The sequence below is a fragment of the Pyxicephalus adspersus genome, chromosome 9 (assembly GCF_032062135.1).
Source record: "Pyxicephalus adspersus chromosome 9, UCB_Pads_2.0, whole genome shotgun sequence".
Taxonomy (NCBI): domain Eukaryota; kingdom Metazoa; phylum Chordata; class Amphibia; order Anura; family Pyxicephalidae; genus Pyxicephalus; species Pyxicephalus adspersus.
Genome location: NC_092866.1, coordinates 283030 through 301746, shown reverse-complemented (window position 1 = coordinate 301746; position 18717 = coordinate 283030). Strand labels below are relative to the sequence as shown.

At 52.9% G+C, this 18717-nt stretch overlaps 4 protein-coding genes across 5 annotated transcripts; 2 read left to right on the top strand and 2 right to left on the bottom strand.

Moving 5' to 3' along the window:
- The first annotated feature begins 3307 nt into the window (after positions 1-3307).
- SETD6 (SET domain containing 6, protein lysine methyltransferase) lies at positions 3308-7673 on the top strand. The gene is made up of 9 exons (XM_072421271.1): positions 3308-3407; positions 3535-3627; positions 3698-3842; positions 3956-4097; positions 4401-4595; positions 5156-5282; positions 5755-5935; positions 6612-6754; positions 7072-7673. The coding sequence occupies exons 1-9, from the start codon at positions 3381-3383 to the stop codon at positions 7387-7389; spliced, it is 1371 nt and encodes a 456-aa protein (XP_072277372.1). The 5' UTR covers positions 3308-3380; the 3' UTR covers positions 7390-7673.
- A 68-nt stretch (positions 7674-7741) lies between these two features.
- Positions 7742-11531, bottom strand: USB1 (U6 snRNA biogenesis phosphodiesterase 1). The gene is made up of 8 exons (XM_072421272.1): positions 11403-11531; positions 11168-11295; positions 10688-10830; positions 9761-9944; positions 9599-9652; positions 8997-9102; positions 8285-8368; positions 7742-7942 (listed from the first exon to the last, which is right to left on the bottom strand). The coding sequence occupies exons 3-8, from the start codon at positions 10794-10796 to the stop codon at positions 7838-7840; spliced, it is 642 nt and encodes a 213-aa protein (XP_072277373.1). The 5' UTR covers positions 10797-10830; positions 11168-11295; positions 11403-11531; the 3' UTR covers positions 7742-7837.
- Positions 11450-14077, top strand: ZNF319 (zinc finger protein 319). The gene is made up of 2 exons (XM_072421270.1): positions 11450-11587; positions 12243-14077. The coding sequence occupies exon 2, from the start codon at positions 12345-12347 to the stop codon at positions 13962-13964; it is 1620 nt and encodes a 539-aa protein (XP_072277371.1). The 5' UTR covers positions 11450-11587; positions 12243-12344; the 3' UTR covers positions 13965-14077.
- A 679-nt stretch (positions 14078-14756) lies between these two features.
- Positions 14757-18704, bottom strand: SPMIP8 (sperm microtubule inner protein 8). 2 transcript variants are annotated; one of them, XM_072421274.1, is made up of 7 exons: positions 18317-18704; positions 18112-18173; positions 17874-18045; positions 16716-16777; positions 16471-16535; positions 16153-16185; positions 14757-14861 (listed from the first exon to the last, which is right to left on the bottom strand). In XM_072421274.1, exons 1-7 carry the CDS (start codon positions 18405-18407, stop codon positions 14831-14833), a joined length of 516 nt encoding a protein of 171 aa, XP_072277375.1. In that variant the 5' UTR covers positions 18408-18704; the 3' UTR covers positions 14757-14830. The 2 variants fall into 2 exon arrangements, with proteins under 2 accessions (XP_072277375.1, XP_072277374.1); XM_072421273.1 differs by having other exon boundaries at positions 17874-18173.
- Positions 18705-18717: the final 13 nt, after the last annotated feature.

Here is an 18717-nt window from a genome sequence, read left to right as displayed (position 1 = left end):
TGGTATATCCTAAGGAGTCCCACCGTTAGCTTTTATAAATCCCCACCCTGAGGTTATACCATTATTCCTTGAAGACTTCCACCATTGGGCCATACCATTGGACTCTGGAGACCCCTCCCCCATTATCAGGACTTTCTATTAGATCATAAAGTCTTGCTGCATTACCAGGCTGTAACGGGGCTATCCGTCCATGCAGACCTCCACCATTAGATGGCAGCGATCACCAAGAGACCACACAACTGAACTCCGAGGAACTCCGCCATTTGTCTTATACAATGATTCAGATATTCAGAGTCCCTTCATTTTTATTACTTTTTTTGCTCATTAATTTGCACTCAGCCCCCCTATAATGACAAAATGAATTTTGTAAATTTATTTAAAAGAAAAAAACTGAAATCTCACATTTCCATCTTGGTGCCGCCCATTTTTCCTGTTCACGTGTTAGATGTTGCCACCCCTTGATTGGCGCCCCCTTGTGGTAAATTGATTGGCCATGTTTTGGAAAGGTGCCACCTCTTTATAGAAGGCCTCATAAGTTGCAGCCTCCATGTAAAATACACAAAAGCCCCTGAAGGGCACTCAGACAGTGAGGAAGAAGATTCTCTGTTCTGATGACATGAAGATTCTCATGGCCCGTCACTGGAAAGTGTGAAGGAAACTAGGCCCCACGCATCATCTGCCCAATACCATCCCAACTGTGAAGCATGGTGGTGGCAGCATTGTGCTAAGGAAACTGGGAGATTAGTCAGGGAGGAGGGAAATCTGAATGGAGCAAAGTACAGAGATCTCCACAAGTGCTCAGAACCTCAGACTGGGCCAAAGGTTCCAGCATGGCAATGACCCAAATCACAATGTGAGGACAACACGGGGGGGCCCTAGAGCCAACTCAGTGAATGTCCTAGAGGGGCCCAGCCAGAACCCTGAACACTACAGAACATCTCTGGAGAGACCTGAAAATGGCTGCTGATCAATGGTCCCCATCCAACCTGAAGAATGGCAGAAAATTCCCCCAGGGGTGACTTTGTTCTTCACATGACTGGGCTGCCAATATTCCTGGGTATACTCTCTTTCATAAAGACAGAGTCACACGGAAGGGTGGTGGTGTCTGTATGTGAGAAGTGATCTGAAAGTGAATGTGAAAGAAGAAATTGCAGATGGAACAAGCGATGAGGTTGAGGCAATATGGGTGGAGGTGAATGTGGGGGTGAATAACACACAATTAATTATTGGAGTCTGCTATAGCGCCCCCCAGTGCTAAGGAAGAAATAGGAAATCAACTTCTAGCACAGATAGAAAAAGCAGCAAAAAATGGAAATGTTTTAATCATGGGAGATTTCAATTACCCTGACATTGACTGGAGTAATGACAATACAGGAACAGCAAAAGGGAGGAAATGTGTGAATGTAATACAAGATAATTTTATGGTACAGTTTATAGAAGCCCCAACTAGAAATGATACTCTGCTGGACCTAGTTCTTTCTAACAATGCAGAGCTTATAGTCCATTCCACCCGAGTCCATTCCACCCGAGTCCATTCCACCGCGTCCATTCCACCCGAGTCCATTCCACCGAGTCCATTCCAGCAGTGTTTTTAGCAGCACTCCCTTCATGGAAAATCAAGCTTGAACCCCCCCCCAATTGTAGGATTAGGCATTCCGGGTACTAGCTCATTTACTGATCTCCTATCCTTTATACTTACATCGCTACCTGCTCAGGATACCGAGGTCTCAACTCACCTGAGGAAGCCCATGAGGGCAAAACGCGTGGGGAGAGACGATTACCAGGAGAATGAACCTGATGTAATGTATCTAGATTCATAATGTCACTAAAACCTCACACGTATGTATGTTAGGACATTTATTTTATAATAATCCTGCCTTAAAGGGCCACTCTTCATCCTCTTGTAATAAAAGAGGAATAGACTGCAGAGACGGAGACATAATCCTGTACAAAGCATTGGTCACACCACATCTGGAATATGCCGTCCAGGTTTGGGCTCCAGTTCACAAAAAGGCCATTGTGGGATTGGAGAGAGTGCAGAGAAGGGCAACTAAACTAATAAAAGGAATGGAGGAGCTCCGCTATGAGGAGAGATTAGCTGAACTGAATCTATTCTCCCTTGAGAAGAGACATATAAGGGGGGATATGATCACCCTGTATAAATATATAAACGGTCCATATAGAGAACTCTGTTCCCCATTATTCACTGTAATGTCATTACAAAGCACAAGGGGGCGCTCTTTGTGTCTGGAGGAAAAGAAGTTTAAGCTCCGGATAAGGAAGGGATTCTTCACTGTAAGGTCTGTGATAATGTGGAATCGGCTCCCTCAGGAAGGAGTTTCAGCAACTACTATAGATTGCTATAAGAAAAAGCTGGATGATTTCTAGAAGCACAGAATATAACTGGGGTAAGGATTTATAGATAACAGAGACTGCTGATCCAGGGAACATCCGATTGCCTCATGGAATCAGGAAGGAATTATTTCCCCCCCATTGGAGCAAATTGTACCCGGGGGTTTATTTGCCTTCCTCTGGATCAACTATGTCTTATAGGGTTTTATATCTGGGATATGTTTATTTATTGGGTGAACTTGATGGATTTATGTCTTTTCATCCTAACCCACTATGTAACTATGCCCAGGGGCCCCCACCAATAGGAAGTCACCTGATATACAGCTGTGAGGGTACAGAGTGCCTAGGCACAGGAAGTGGTCTGATCAGTGTCTGGGGAAATGTATGGGAATAGATGTTACTTTAGGATATATTTTAAATAAAATTGATATTTTAAAGGATAAAGATTCTTCACTTTTTTAGTACAATTTTGGGGTATTTGGGCCCCTCCCCTAAATATCATGTAATGGGGTCACACTCCCCCGTTCAACGATGTGTGAAGGTAACAATCAGGGCCAACACCTCCCAATGTCACCAATAGATAGATCGGGTCCATGGGGGGCACAGAGGGAACAGGGGGCTATGAGGGGGGCACAGAGGAGTTGGGGGCCATGGGGGGGGCCACAGAGGGACAGATGCCCTGAGGGTCAGCTGATCTCCATAGCAACCAGAATTTAAATTAAATCACTTGCTGGTAACAAGAGAAGCATGTAAAGGGCGGGGCTTTGCGATATGACCCCGCCCATTTATAGTCAGGACTGCCCACACTGATTATGGGTGGGCGGGGTTATGTGACCAAGGGGTCAAATATCGTCAAGGGGGAGGTGCTTGCCCGTTCCCTCTAGGTATCCACGAATCACAGCTCGGTGGGCGTGACTCTTACGAGCTTCCTTTGTCTCGTTACGTCACGTCTCTTCTTCCAATGAAAAGGCCTAACGTTTTTGTGGGCGGGGCCAGCACGGAAGAGTCCCGGAAGCACGTGTTCCGAGATGAGTCCGGAGGGGAAGAGGCGGAAGGTGCGGAATATGATTATTATTATTAATATTGGGGGAGGGGTGATAGCCGGGTAATGGGGGAGGGGTGATAGCCGGGTAATGGGGGAGGGGAGGTTACCGACTGAAATCAATAAATGTTCTGTTTCAGCTGCAGGAGGATGAGGCCCCCTCCCCCCATAATGGGGGCCCCGCCACATTCCTGGATTGGTGCACAACAGCTGGAATCCTCCTGAACCCCAAGGTGAGTTCTGTGTGTGGGTGGCAATTGTTGCGGTGTTGTGGCTCCGCCCCTAATACTTACCTGTCCCCAGGTGTATGTCAGCGCGGAGGGGACGGCGGCTCAGTATGGCGTGATGGCCCGGCAGGATCTGGCAGCCGGAGAAGTTGTGTTCACCATCCCCCGATCGGCTCTTCTGTCACAGCACACAAGCCGGATCCAGAACCTGCTGGAGAAAGGTGCGGAGAGGACACAAGCCCCACCCCCTGCAGGATGAAGCCCCACCCACCAGGTGATCTATCTTCTGGTACCTGCGCTGCCCCCATTGGCTGTCTTATGTTTCCTCTTGTAGAGCGGCGGAGCCTGGAGAGCGCATCGGGCTGGGTTCCCCTCCTCCTCGCCCTCATGTATGAAGCAACAGATGGCGGCTCACCCTGGGCCCCGTACTTTGGGCTGTGGCCCCAGCTGGTCCCCCCAGATCTTCCCATGTTTTGGTGAGAAGCGTTTTATTATTCTTCTAGTTATTTCTGAGATTTGTATTCCAGGAGGAGGCTCCGACCAGGCAGATCAACTTTATTGGGCACCGCATGATCATGTGACCAGGCAGAACATCTTTATTGGGCACCACATGATCATGTGACCAGGCAGGACAACTTTATTGGGCACCGCATGATCATGTGACCAGGCAGAACAACTTTATTGGGCACCGCATGATCATGTGACCAGGCAGAACATTTTGGGAGGTGAACGGTCGTGGGAAGGCAGAATTCAGTGTCTGATGTAAATTTGCCCGGCAGGTCGGAGGAGGAGCGGGCGGAGCTTCTGAGGGGCACCGGGGTCCTGGAAGCGGTGCAGAAAGATCTGAAAAACATTGAGGAGGAATATAAGACGATCGTTCTTCCGTTCATCGAGAAACATCCGGAGCACTTCAGCCCTGAGGCGCACACACTGGACCTGTACAAGAGGCTGGTGGCATTTGTGATGGCATACAGGTGAACAGTGTACCAGGGGCCCCAGGTTGTTCTGAGGTTAGGGCCCCTTGCCCCCAGATTGCTGCTTACTAAATGTACCCCTAAAGTAGGTGATAGTAAAAAATAATTCTCAATGTTTTCTGGCCCCACCCCTGCCCTGTGCTATTAATAGGCCCCACCCCTGCCCTGTGCTACCAATAGGCCCCACCCCTGTTCATAGCTGCTGTCTATGCTTTGTACCTCCTGCTGTACTATGATTTGGCCCCACCTTCACCCTTTGCCCCAGCTGTGCAATTAATGGGCCCCACCTCCTCTTCATACCCCTCAGCATAAGCAGCCATTGGCCCCTTGAGAGTTGCAGGCCCCCAGGCTTGTCCGCTATAGAGCTGTGTGTATTATATTGCATTGTTATACCATGGTGAGTCAAATTCACAACCCGGGCCTGGTCCGATATTCTGTGACCTGGTGAATCTGTACTGGTACTGATCCAGGAACTGACACCATGTGACCTCCGGGTCTGGCCCGATGGGAAGGGCCTCGTGTCCATATACCTAATGACCTTACCCCATTGCCTGTGCCAGTTTTCAGGAGCCGATGGAGGATGAAGAGGAGGATTGTGGGAAGGAAGGTTTTCCTCCAATGATGGTTCCTGTAGCGGATTTGCTCAATCACATAGCTCGGCACAATGCCCATTTGGAGTTCACGCCTGTAAGTCTCCGTCTGGTTTTCTCTGGTGGGTGTGGGGGGGGGTCACTGTGGTGACGTTTCTCTGGCTGTGTGGGGGGGGTCACTGTGGTGACGTTTCCCTGGTGTGGGGGGGTTATGTGGGTGTTTTGTACCCCCAGGAATGCCTGCGAATGGTCACCACGCAGCCGGTGTGGGGGGGTTATGTGGTGACGTTTCTCTGGTGTGGGAGGGTCACTGTGGTGACGTTTACCTGGTGGGGGGGTCACTGTGGTGACCTTTCTCTGGCTGTGTGTGGGGGGGTTATGTGGTGACGTTTCTCTGGTGTGGGGGGGTCACTCACTGTGGTGACGTTTCTCTGGTGTGGGGGGGTCACTGTGGTGACGTTTCCCTGGTGTGGGGGGCTCACTGTGGTGACGTTTCTCTGGTGTGGGGGGGTCACGGTGGTGACGTTTCCCTGGTGTGGGGGGGTCACGGTGGTGTTTTGTACCCCCAGGAATGCCTGCGAATGGTCACCACGCAGCCGGTTCTGGCGGGACACGAGCTCTTTAATACGTACGGGCAGATGGGGAACTGGCAGCTTCTTCACATGTATGGATTCTCCGAGCCGCACCCGGACAACATCAATGACAGCGTGGAAATCCCCATGGACGTCCTGCGGGAAGCCGCACTGCAAGGTCAGCCATGTCCTCTGCCAGGGCCCAGATAGCAGGTGGAGGGGGCGGGGGGCATTATGTGACGCGGGCAGGTGATGGAGGCGGCAGCGGGGGGCATTTTGGGACACGGGCAGGTGATGGAGGAGGTGGGGGGTATTATGGGTCTCTGGCAGGTGATGGAGGCAGTGGGGGACATTATGGGAAGCTGGCAGGTGGAGGAGGAGGCGGGGGGCATTATGGGACTCTGGCTGGTGGTGGAGGAGGATGGTAGTGGAGGAGGCGGGGGGCATTATGGGACTTTGGCAGGTGGTGGTGGAGGAGGCGGGGGGCATTATGGGAAGTGGGCAGGTGGTGAAGGAGGTGGGGGCATTATGGGTCTCTGGCAGGTGGAGGAGGCGGGGGGCATTATGGGACTCTGCATGGTAGTGGAGGGGGTGTGACATAATGGATAGTGCTAGAGACATATTCAGAGTTCTTGTGGAGTCCACCCCCGAGGAGGCACAGTATTGGGCGGGGGTGGGGTAATTTTTGTTGTTGGGTGTATTGTGGAATCCCTCCCCTTCCAAAGGTCCTGTCGGAATGGTTTTGGTATGGGGGGCCCTTTCGGTAGGTGGGGGGCCCTTTCGGTAGGTGGGGGGTCCTGTGGTTTATCCTGCACGGGGCTCTGTTACTGATTCCTCTTCTCACCTGGCTGTAGGTGCGGAGTCGGAGGAGGAGAAGGCGTGGCTGCAGGACAGGTGGTCCTTTCTGTGCCGTATGGGCATAGCGGGGGAAGGAGGAGCCTTTGTCTTTGGCTGTGAAGAGGTGCTGACGGATGAGGAGCTGAGGACCTGTCTGAAGGTGATGGCAGATGTTCTGATATCTGATAAAGGGGCGGGGCCTCGTATATAGGGGGGCAGGATATTGGGGTACAATTGGTCAGTCCCTGGTATAGCCACGTACATCGATAAGCCCAGAATTGTGTCCACACGTGGCCTGGAAATACAGCCCAGAACATAAAGGGAGCATGACTCAGCCCATGTGACAGCAGTGGGCCAATCAGCACATGGAGAGCCCAGGGGGAGCTATGGGGGGGTCACGCTTCCTGTTGTTGCCCCCGCTGTGGTCACACAGAAGCCCCTGCTGGCGGCCATATTTCTCTGATTTCTGTCTTCCAGTTGCTGTGCATGTCGGCTGAGGAGTTTGCTGAATACAAGGAAAACGATGGCTGGGAGGAGGATGAGGAAGACGACGAGGAGGCTCTGACCTATCAGAAAGTTCCACGTCTGCCATTGGCCTGGCGCCGGCTCCTCCATTCCACCGCAGAGATGGCCATGAAGTTGTACGCCAGCGCTCTGTGCAGTGACCGGCGCATCCTCGATGATCCCGCCAAGATGGCCAGGCTGAGCAGCAGACAGAAATATTCTCTCCATGTGCGCTACGGCCAGAAGAGAATATTGCAGCAGCTGATGGAATCCACAGCCAATCAGAACTGAGTATTGGTGGCATTGTATGGCAGCGCCCAGTTGTGCACTCCCCATCATACAAAGACATTGCAGATAATTGGGCTCTTCAGCCTTGTGGTTACATTTCTGCCCTCCGGGGGCCACACAGACATGGGGGCACCATTGTGATTGGGGGGGGGGGCATACAGTGTGTGTGGTCTGCAGACTGGGGGAGGGGTTTGTTTTGACTTTTTGCTATTAAACATGAAAATAATTGGGAAATAAAGGAGTCTGTACTCCCCCGCATGTAATAAATGGGAAAATAGCGCCTCCTATAGGGGTTCCGTGTTGGCCCAGTGCATGGTCACCTGACTATGGGGGAGGGAACAGAAGAGGCATCACATGACCAGATGTATTATTTTATTACAGCAATATACAAAATATACGGTGTGACCCCTCCCCCATAGAAATAGCCATTCAGGGTGCAGGAGATCCGCAGTCAGCGGAGGGGGATGGAAAAGATTTTATTTCCGGCTTTGCAGCGAATTTCATCGGCGAGGAATCGAGTGAGAAACTCCGAATCATCAAACTCATCCAGCACTTTCTGAAAGCAAAGGCAACATGGTAAATGTCCCCCAGCAGGGGGCGCTGCAACTCTCACAGATCAGGGTAATCCTCTCATTGGTGGGGGAGGAGCCAGTTATTATCCACCTATACCAACCCCACCTCTAGGGGGCGTGTGACACCATAGTTACCTTTGCCCATAGAAACCGGCACCATGATGTGTTAGCTTACGGGTACCCAGAGCAATATAGGGGGGAGGGGGGGTGCACAGAGCTGGAATATAGGGGGCGCTTCAGGTAAATTTGGGGTTCCTAGAGGTGGAGGTTTGCGGTCACTCCTATAAATGGGGGATGGGCAGTGACTGGGGTGGCGCTCATCTTACCTGCAGCTGATCCTGAACCTCTTTGTGCAGAAGGTTGGCCGCGTCCCCCACACACCAGGCCAGACTGATATGGAAGGAAGGATTCTGGGAAGAGAGCAGAGGAATTCTGGGTAATATGATGGGAGGGGCTACACTTATCACTGCACTTCTATTGGCCGATGCATGTGACGGCAATGATTGGTCTGTTTAGTCACATGGGGGCGCCTCCTTCATATATTCTGATATTTGTATGATCACTGTCCTGTGTGAACCCCAAATTCTCTAAATCGAGCCCCTCCCCCTTCATCGATGGGGCCAATGGGCGGAGCATTCAGCCGTCAGCTCCCACCAATCCCGCAGATGGGATTTGCACTCAAAACTGGGAACAACTGAGGACCTGCGGAGGCCCCCTAAAGCTGTGAGGCAAACATTGGGGGAGGGGGTTCCCCACAGGGGGATTTCCTCTACTTCCTGTCATAATTTGGAATTATTTGTCATTTTGGTGCCTCCAATCATTAATTAGGAAATAAATATAACAGGAAGTCCGTCCAACAAGGTGACAACCTCACCCATATTCTGGTGTCACAGAGACAGGAAGTGCAGACAATGCAACCAATCGGAATCCGGCTCTTTGCAGGCTGCCTTTGTTGGAGGAACCTGATTGGTCAGAAAAGCCCCTGAGACCTCCATGTGTGAGCAGTGCGGTGGCCCCGGTGCAGGCTGCAATACTCACCTGATAGAAGGTCTCCAGGCTGAACTCCTGCAGTGATTGGTCCACTTCTGCCACCACCTCCAGGAGCTGCTGCTGCCCCACCGTCACCTCCAGGCCCAGGAAAGTTCTGCCAGAGAGACAAACAATGAGCAGTCCCTGAGGGCCGGGGGGGAGTTGGGGTCAGAGATGTGGCCCTTGAAGGTCGGAGTGCAGGACTCGGGGGGGATTTATCAATCTGCCTCAGCATTTATATGACTCCGGTCATTGGCCTTTAATGTGACAGTTGAAGCTCCGACTCCCAACTCCTGTGCTGATTGGTTCCCTGCACACTGACACCACACAACAAGCATTAGAAGCTGCAGCAAATGTTATCAAGCTCTCCCCTTCTGTGCTGTCCTGGCTCCTCCCCAGCTATTTGCTTCTGTCCTGTCAGTGTCGTGTGGGTGTGGCCTATGGTGGTGCTGATACAGGGTGTGAGAGGTGCTGCTGTGAGCAGAGAACCCCCCTCCCCCCGGTCCTGGCTACAAGGCTGCAGCACCCGAACAGTCCAATAATCCCCACCCCTTGCTCAAAGGTAACTATGGTGTCACACGCCCCCTAGAGGTGGGGTATCCACCCTTTACCTGGTCTTCTCCTGATTGGTGTACACCTTCAAGCGGTCAGCTACACACAGGAACCTATCAGAGAAGAGCAGCCAATCAGTGCCAAGGACATGACAGGTACAATGTTACCCCCATCTGACCCCCCTATACCCCACAATAATAAGTGGGGGTCCCAACACTCACCGATTCCTCGAGCTCAGTCTCTCTCGCAGTGATTGAACGAAGGGCTCAATCCAGTGATGTCGTAGAATAACGGTCTGTGATTGGCTGATATGAAAGTCTTCCATCTTGGTCAGCCGGAGGCCATTTCTTCCAGCCGTGTCCAGCAAATCATCGAGCAGCTCACTGAACTCCTCCCGGGGACAAACTATGAGGAGACAAATAAAGGTGACCCCCAAAATCACCTCACCATGACAACCAGTGCCACGCCCCCACAGTCATGTGACTCACAGGGCCGCCACATCCAATAAAACTACCTGTGAAATAAATCTACCAGGGGGCGTGTACAAGTGGGGGCGTGTACAAGTGGGGGCGTGTACAATGACATCATAGCACAGCGTGAAAGCTGCATGTCATATTCTGCCCCCTTCCATCTCTCCGAGTATAAACCCCCAGATCTCCTGCACAGTATGTCCTACCGACCTGACATTATCGGGGTACACAGGGGACCCTCAGAGCTAGCAGTACCCCAAATTACATCTTCCAACCTTTAATAACTTCCAAAATATGGGGGTCATGATTATAAAAAATAGTGAAAATTAATTATCAGGGTTGCTGTTTTAAAAAGTAAGTGTGTCTAGAAGCCTGAAATTTAACCTACAAATATTGGGGCCCTGGGGCCACTTACATAGCAAGGAGGGAGGACCCCTAAATTTATACCGACCTGTCACAAATCTAGAAATGTCGTACTACCCTGCCCCCCTCCATACTTTGAACCCGCCACACCTTTATAATGAGAATTGTCAAAGACACGGAAAATAATGGGAAGTCTGATGTGTTGTCACTGTAACAGGAAATGAGGAGAAATCTCCTAATGGTAACCAATGGGCTGACTTCCTGTTGTGCCTCCAGTACAGGAAGTAAACACATAGCAAAGGTGGGGGGTCTCACCTGGCACATACACATAGGTGGCCCAGTTTCCTCGTTCGTGGTGAAAGCTGCGCACCCGGCCGCCATGTCTGGAGGAATCCTCGGTGTGCTGAGCGCCATCCGGGAACATCTGCAGGACGCACTCCGGGAGGGGGAGGGGCAGTCTGCGGAGAGATGGGGGGAGGGGAGAGAGGGAGTGGGTACAAAGACGGGGGGGGGGGGCATCAAGATAACAACATTGGGTTTGTTGGACCTCATGGACCTTCCATGCTTCATCCCAGGGACCCCAACAACCCAGCTCAGCTCCTCAGGTGCTGTGGTCACATGACCTATTTCCATGGCACCCAAGGCCCGCCCATTGTGACATTTCAGAGGCCCTAACTCCTCTTAAGATTGTCAGCTCTTGGGTCTCTCCCTGTACCCCTTTTATCATCTCTTCAGTGTTTCCGGTTATATGACCCCCGGGGAAAACGTTTGACATTTCCCTATTACGTCACTCACCGCGCCGGCGGCTCCTCCCCCTCCGAGTCGCTGCTGCTGCTGTACTCCACCAAAGCCAGCCTGACCGGAAGTTCTCACAGGCCCCGCCCACCGCCAGCTTCAGCAGTGTCCCCGCCAATACTTTCCGCCTGAAACAGAAAATACAAAAAAATGGCCCGGGGAACATTATCACCCCTCCTTTATAATGCCCGGGGGGCGGGGATTAGGGATGTCGGGGCAGATTATAAATAATTACCCCCCTCATGTGTCACATGGCGCCCGCTCGCACTGTAGCGCCGCACACTGGCACGTGCGGGGCGGGAACCCGGAAATGACTTCCCGCGGCTGGCTGTGCTTAGAGTGCCCGGCAGGGGGCGGTGCAGAGTCTGGCTCCTCCCCCGGGATGTAGGGCGGATATCGGGTGTGCAGGCCGGGCGGCAGGTAACGGGAGAGGGGGGATGGGGGGAACCGAGCGGATACCGGGAGAGGCTGCACCCCAAACACCGAGCCCCCCCGACTATCATCCCCTCCCCCATAATATAATAATTCCGCCAGAATATACCCCTCCCCCATATTATATTATACCCCCATATTATAATGTACCCCTCCCCCCATATTATACCCCCCATAATATAATGTACCCCTCCCCCCATATTATACCCCCCATAATATAATGTAGCCCTCGCCCCCTAATATATTATACCCCCCATAATAAATTGTACCCCTCCCCCCATATTATATTATACCCCCCATAATTTAATGTACCTCTCCCCCCATATTATATTATACCCCCCATAATATAATGTACCCCTCGCCCCCTAATATATTATACCCCTCCCCCCATATTATACCCCCCATGATATCATATACCCCTTCCCCCATAATATATTATATTAATATATATAATACCCGGTCTGTGATGGTGGGGTATATTTCTGCCCCCCGTGATATATAATGCCCGGTCTGTGATGGTGGGGGAGGAGTGGGGTATATTTCTGCCCCCCGTGATATATATTGCCCGGTCTGTGATGGTGGGGGAGGGGTGGGGGTATATTTCTGCCCCCCGTGATATATAATGCCCGGTTTCTGGTTGCAGGTTGCCCCTGGACGATGGCGTGAGCCGTGGATTTGGATTCCCATCCGGTGACTCGGAGGACCCCCGACCCCCCGAATCGGCGCCAGTTGGCTCCTCCCCAGCATGTCGGAGGGCTGGGCCCACACACAAGCCCCTCCTCCTTCCATGCAGCCCACCCCTCAGCAGCCAATCACCATTGGAGAACATCCCATCCCCCCGCCCGGCTCTGCCGAGAACCCGCTGGGCTGCGCCGTCTATGGCATCCTCCTGCAGCCGGACCTCGGGGTTCAGCCCCCCCCTCTACCCCCCAGCGAGCCCAAATGTGGACTGTGCGGCCATGACCTGTCCCACCTGGGGAACCCCCAGGAGCACCAATGCCTGGCGCCGGCCAATCAGGACCGCTCCTTCCAGTGCACCCAATGCCTGAAGATCTTCCAGCAGGCCACGGATCTGTTGGAGCACCAATGTGCCCAGGTGGAGCAGAAACCCTTTGTGTGCGGCGTGTGCAAGATGGGCTTCTCCCTGCTCACCTCATTGGCCCAACATCACAACGCCCACAGCGGCGGGGCCCTCAAGTGTTCCATCTGTGAAAAGACATGTCTGCCCGGGGCCCCTCCGGCCCTGCCGCCCCCAGCCCCCACCCACGAGCGGCCCTTCAGCTGCACCCTGTGCCACAAACCCTTCAAGCATTTGTCCGAGCTGTCCCGCCACGAGCGCGTTCACACGGGGGAGAAGCCGTACAAGTGCACGCTGTGCGATAAGAGCTTCAGCCAATCGTCTCACTTGGTGCACCACAAGCGCACGCACAGCTCGGAGCGCCCCTATAAATGCACCGTGTGTGAGAAAAGCTTCAAACATCGCTCGCACCTCCTGCGCCACATGTACGCCCATGCGGGGGAGCAGCTCTTCCAGTGCCAGACGTGTCAGCTACGCTTCAAGGAATCCTCCCAGCTGCTGCAGCACCCCTGCACCCCCGCAGGAGAGCGGCCTTTCCGCTGCAGCGCCTGTCAGAAAACCTTCCGCCGGCCATCTGACCTGAGGCAGCATGAGCGAACTCATAGCGAGGAGCGGCCCTTCCACTGCGACCTGTGCCAGATGAGCTTCAAGCAGCAGTACGCCCTGATGAGGCACCGGCGCACCCATAAAACCGACGACCCCAACTGCACCCTGTGCGACAAATCCTTCCCCCAGCACGGGGCCCAGAGCATCTTCAAGTGTAACGCCTGCCAGCGGGGATTCGGCCAATCGCAGGAGCTGCTGCGGCACAAATGTGGTGCGGGCACCTCGGAGCGCCCCTTCCAGTGCAGCGTTTGCCACAAAACTTACAAACGCTCGGCGGCGCTGCAGAAACACCAGGCGGCGCACTGCTCGGAGAAACCCCTGCGCTGCACGGCATGCGAGCGTCGCTTCTTCTCCTCCTCGGAGTTTGTGCAGCATCGCTGTGACCCCACCAGAGACAAACCCCTGAAATGTTCAGACTGCGAGAAACGCTTCAAATACGCCTCGGACCTGCAGAGACACCGGCGGGTACACACGGGCGAGAAGCCCTACAAGTGCCCGTCATGTGACAAAAGCTTCAAACAGCGCGAACATCTCAACAAACACCAAAGCGTCCACAACCGCGAGCAGCAATATAAATGTCTGTGGTGCGGCGAGAGATTCCACGAGCTCGGCCAACTGCAGGAACACAGCGCACAACACACCGCAGAGGGAGCCTATCAGGTGGCTGCGTGTCTCCCCTAACCCACGGACCGCCCACTGCGCCCCACCCCATGTGACCACAACTCCACCGTCTGACCAATCAGCATTTTATATACCTGTCCATGTCAGCCCGTAATAAATCTGTGTATAAGGATCCGGTGCGCCCGTCTGTGTATGATGGGGAACCACCCTGGGTATCGGTGAATGCCGCCCTGGTACCGGGTGGTACTGCTCTGGGTATCGGTGAATGCCGCCCTGGTACCGGGTGGTACTGCTCTGGGTATGCGGCCCTGGTACCGGGTGGTACTGCTCTGGGTATCTGAATGCCGCCCTGGTACCGGGTGGTACTGCTCTGGGTATCGGTGAATGCGGCCCTGGTACTGGGTGGTACTGCTCATACATTGGTGAATATATTGGACCAGGTGGTACCGCTCTGGGTATCAGAGAATGCAGCCCTGGTACCAGGTGGTACTGCTCTGGGTATCAGTGAATGCGGCCCTGGTACCGGGTGGTACTGCTCTGGGTTTCAGTGAATGCGGCCCTGGTACCGGGTGGTACTGCTCTGGGTTTCAGTAAATGCGGCCCTGGTACCGGGTGGTACCGCTCTGGGTATCAGTGAATGCGGCCCTGGTACCGGGTGGTACTGCTCTGGGTATCAGTGAATGCCGCCGTGGTACCGGGTGGTACTGCTCTGGGTATCGGTGAATGCGGCCCTGGTTCCGGGTGGTGCTGCTCACACATTGGTGAATATATTGGACCAGGTGGTACTGCTCTGGGTATCAGTGAATGCAGTGCTGGGTGAATGTTGTGCAGAATGAATGAACACTGAGTTTATTTTTATTGCATTTTATTTATGATGCCCAGCTGGCTCCCCACCCCCTCTGTGCCCAGCATTGTGCCGCCTCCTCTCAGTGCCAGGGCCGCAGGTAAGTGTTCTGGCTGGGAAAAGACAAACAAAGATTGTGAATCCTCCCCGGCTGTCCCGGATTCGGTGTTCTGTAGTCCATGGAAAGTTCTGTATCGCATTCCTCAGGTCCAACATGTGTCTGCCATGATCTTAGTTCTGGGTAGAACTTTAGTTGGGTTTTTGGGTTTTAGATGGTTTGGCCAATAACCAGGACTTTTGGATCTCTTGGTTCATATTTAGGACTTTGTGGGTCATGGAATGTGGTTTTGGGCAATGATTGGGGGCTCTTGGGCCAATTTATTGTACAGCGCTGCGTAATATGTTGGCGCTATATAAATCATGTTGAATAATAATAATAATAATGGGTGATTTCTTGAGGATTTTGGGTTGTGACGCGGGCCTGGTAGGTTCTGAGCTTTCAGGTCAAAGTAAAACTATAGGGGATCCTCCTGGGGTTATACTTGGGTTCACTGGTCTCTGGGATCATAGCTCATGGGCGGGGCTCCTGGGCCATAATCACAACTATATTTGGGTTTTATTAGGTCATATTTGGGTTCTCTGGGTTTTGGGTCATATTTGGGGTCTCAGTTCTGGGTCATATTTGGGGTCTCTGGGTTCTGGGTCATATTTGGGGTCTCTCGGTTCTGGGTCATATTTGGGGTCTCAGTTCTGGGTCATATTTGGGTTCTCTGGGTTCTGGGTCATATTTGGGGTCTCTCGGTTCTGGGTCATATTTGGGTTCTCTGGGTTCTGGGTCATATTTGGGGTCTCTCGGTTCTGGGTCATATTTGGGTTCTCTGGGTTCTGGGTCATATTTGGGGTCTCTGGGTCATGGTGGAGTCTATTGGGCTCTCAGGTTGCAGTTGGGTCACAGTTTGAACTTTTAGGTTTCGCATAATTAGGACATTCTGGGCCAGAGTTGCAGTTCTGGGGTCATAGGGTTTACAGTTCAGTCATGGTCGGGTTCTTGGGTCATGAGCTGGACTCCTGGGCCTGGTACCCTTGGAAATTGCTGGAACGATGCTTGGGATGTTTGGGTATTATTGGGGATTTTCAGTTCTTTGGGTCCTGACCAGGGAAAATGTTTGGGGCTCTTGGATGATAGAAATCTTTTTTGGGTCATAGGATCCTCAGGTTTATTGGGCCATGGTTGGGGCACACAGGTCAGGTTCTTTGGGTCAGCGTTGAAACCGTAACAATGTAGTTGGGTCATTGTTAGGACTCTGGGTATTGGCAGGGTTTCTGGGGGCATAGGGTGGTCAGGGCTATTGGATCATATTCTGGGTTCTCGGGTCATAGGCTTCCATGTATAGGACAACTCACCTGTATGAGGAACCAAATGAACGGAAAATGTTTCTGGAAGGAAAAGATGAAAGTTATTGCAGAGTTTCCTGGGTTTTTGGAGTTATGGTGCTAACATCACCTGTAGCAGAGTACACAGCACAGGATGACTCAGTGATCACAGTCCTGGGTATTAATATTACCTGTTGGGGGAGGGGCAATAAAGTCCTTTCCTTTCTGGGTGATGTTACAATTACATGATGAAGGGAGTTGTAGTCATCGCCACTCTATATGTTGGGGTTTTATTTCTGCAGCATTTACCACCATATTGTACAAAAGCCCAAACAATGGGGTACTTACAGTGTGTCAGCTGGCAGCGGTGTTTGCCCTGTGCAGTCCAGGGATGGGGTCTGCTGGAGGCAAAACTGCAAGGAAAAGAAAGGAGATCAACACACACATTGGGGGGGCATTTTACTGGACAGTTCTCGGACCCGGGCATTGAGATCTCGCCAATGGAGTCCCATGGATAGCATTGGGGCAGATGTAGGGAGGGTCAGGGAATGGTGCACATTCAGACCGTGGGGACACAAGACAAGCTCTCTTACCCTCCAGGAATGAGTCACGGCGGGGGGAAGTTGTCGTACGGCATATCCACTGTACCCGAGAACTATAAGAGAGAAACAAGGTGAGTGATGGAGTGCAAGCTTTACTGCCCAGTGCAGGCAGGGTGATGGTAAGGGTGCCATGGGTATTGTACACAGTAGTAATAATAGAGGGCAGCGGAAAGGGGGCAATTCTCGGGGAGTTTGTGTGAAGGACTGAGGTCTCTTTACAGGGGTAGTTCAATGCTCAGGGGTGGGGCATGTGTACAAGGGCGGGGTCTATGCTCAAGGATGGGATCTGTGCTCAGGGGAGGGATTTTTGTTAAGGACTGGGGTTTAGGGGTGAAGTCTGTGCACAGGAGTGAGGGCCAGGGGTGTGATCTGTGTTCAAGGGCGGGGTCCATGCTCAGGGGTGGGATCTGTGTGCAAGAGTGGGGTCTATGCTCAGGGGTGGATCTGTGTGCAAGGGTGGGGTCTATGCTCAGGGGTGGGATCTGTGTACAAGGGCGGGGTCTATGCTCGGGTGTGATCTGTGTGCAAGGGCGGGGTCTTTGCTCAGGGGTGTGATCTGTGTGCAAGGGCGGGGTCCATGCTCAGGGGTGTGATCTGTGTACAAGGGCGGGGTCTATGCTCAGGGGTGTGCTCTGTGTTCAAGGGCGGGGTCTATGCTCGGGTGTGATCTGTGTGCAAGGGCCGGGTCTATGCTCAGGGGTGGGATCTGTGTGCAAGGGCCGGGTCTATGCTCAGGGGTGGGATCTGTATGCAAGGGCTGGGTCCATGCTCAGGGGTGGGATCTGTGGTGCAGAGGGGGCTGAATCTGGCAGTTTTTGTCTGACCATTTCAGAACATTGCTGATCTACCTAAAGGATGTTGCTGAACACGGAGCCTGGAGTCACGTTGGTCCCAATTGGCTGCCATGTATATGTAGTATAATAAAATAGCAGAATGTACCCCCCCCAATTCTGGCCAGGGGAGGGGGCTGGAAGGATAGCACCATGTGTCTCCACCCAGTGGGCATTTCTGGAAACACATGCATAAAATCTCCACAGAGCTCCCAGCGAGAGACAAGAAGCTTGGGCAAACATGGAGCCGCCATCTTCCAGTATTCTGTGTATGGAGGGGTCTGTGCAGGGGGGGTCATCCCCCAGATTGGTCACTCACCGTGTCTCTTCAGGTCATTCAGTTGGAACTCGGCACCTGATATGGGGGCACATTGACACCAATTGGCCGGGGTCAGATTTGGCTCCTCTGGAGTCACTCCAGCAATCTCAATGTTGCCCATTGCCCCCGATCTGTACCGCCGAGTGACCCCCCTGCCAGTGTCTGTGACCTGCTGAGATGGAAGATTTCTGTTACTGGATGGACGCATTGGCGAGCAGCAGATAGAACTCAAACTCACCATGGATGGCGGACGCAGCGCTGGGGGTTTGCATGTCCTAAATCCGGCATTGTGAAAGTTTCCTGAGAAAAACAAAGGAAGAGGATGGACAACGAAGACTCATCAATGTGTCTGCAAGAAGAACTGTCTGTGATACCCTGTACCCCCCATGTACTCCACGTAATAACACCATGCACAATACTTGGGGGTCAGATGGGTGCCCTACCAGTGGTACACCGGGTGCTGCTCCGGCTGTGCTCCTCGCTAAGTTTGTGCCCAGCGCTGTCCATTCCCATCCTCCGCAGGGTGGGCAGCATTGGATGGTACAATGAATCCTTCACCTCTGCCAGCTTGTGGACCCCTGGACGGGGGGGGGGCCCAGAGACCCCAGGTCTGACCCTGTGCCATGGAATGACAGAAATCTGGAACGAAAATTTCCATTATCAGGGAATCTGGGCAACACCCCAATCCCAGGGACCCTCATTAGGTGTACAGGGATGGCCAGCGCCCGAAATGTCTGGGGGAAATGATCAATAGAAATATTGGACTGTTATATCTGCCTGACTACTGAATGGAGATGGGGGATGGGTCCCCTCTATAGATGGGGGTCACACGTAGGGGGATGGG

Bases quoted from the DNA above. Each gene is read 5' to 3' on its own strand.
- SETD6 (XM_072421271.1), top strand. From the start codon at position 3,381: ATGAGTCCGGAGGGGAAGAGGCGGAAG. The intron at 3,843-3,955 runs GTGCGGAGAGGA...TTCCTCTTGTAG, and splicing joins CCAGAACCTGCTGGAGAAAG to AGCGGCGGAGCCTGGAGAGC. The intron at 6,755-7,071 runs GTGATGGCAGAT...TCTGTCTTCCAG, and splicing joins AGCTGAGGACCTGTCTGAAG to TTGCTGTGCATGTCGGCTGA.
- USB1 (XM_072421272.1), bottom strand. From the start codon at position 10,796: ATGTTCCCGGATGGCGCTCAGCACACCGAGGATTCCTCCAGACATGGC. The intron at 9,103-9,598 runs GTAAAGGGTGGA...TCTCTCTGGCAG, and splicing joins ACCAATCAGGAGAAGACCAG to AACTTTCCTGGGCCTGGAGG. The intron at 8,369-8,996 runs GTGAGTATTGCA...CTCTCTTCCCAG, and splicing joins GCCTGGAGACCTTCTATCAG to AATCCTTCCTTCCATATCAG.
- ZNF319 (XM_072421270.1), top strand. From the start codon at position 12,345: ATGTCGGAGGGCTGGGCCCACACACAAGCCCCTCCTCCTTCCATGCAG.
- SPMIP8 (XM_072421273.1), bottom strand. From the start codon at position 18,407: ATGCTGCCCACCCTGCGGAGGATGGGAATGGACAGCGCTGGGCACAAA. The intron at 18,174-18,316 runs GTAGGGCACCCA...TGTTTTTCTCAG, and splicing joins CAGCACCCGGTGTACCACTG to GAAACTTTCACAATGCCGGA. The intron at 16,536-16,715 runs GTAAGAGAGCTT...TTTTCCTTGCAG, and splicing joins CCGTGACTCATTCCTGGAGG to TTTTGCCTCCAGCAGACCCC.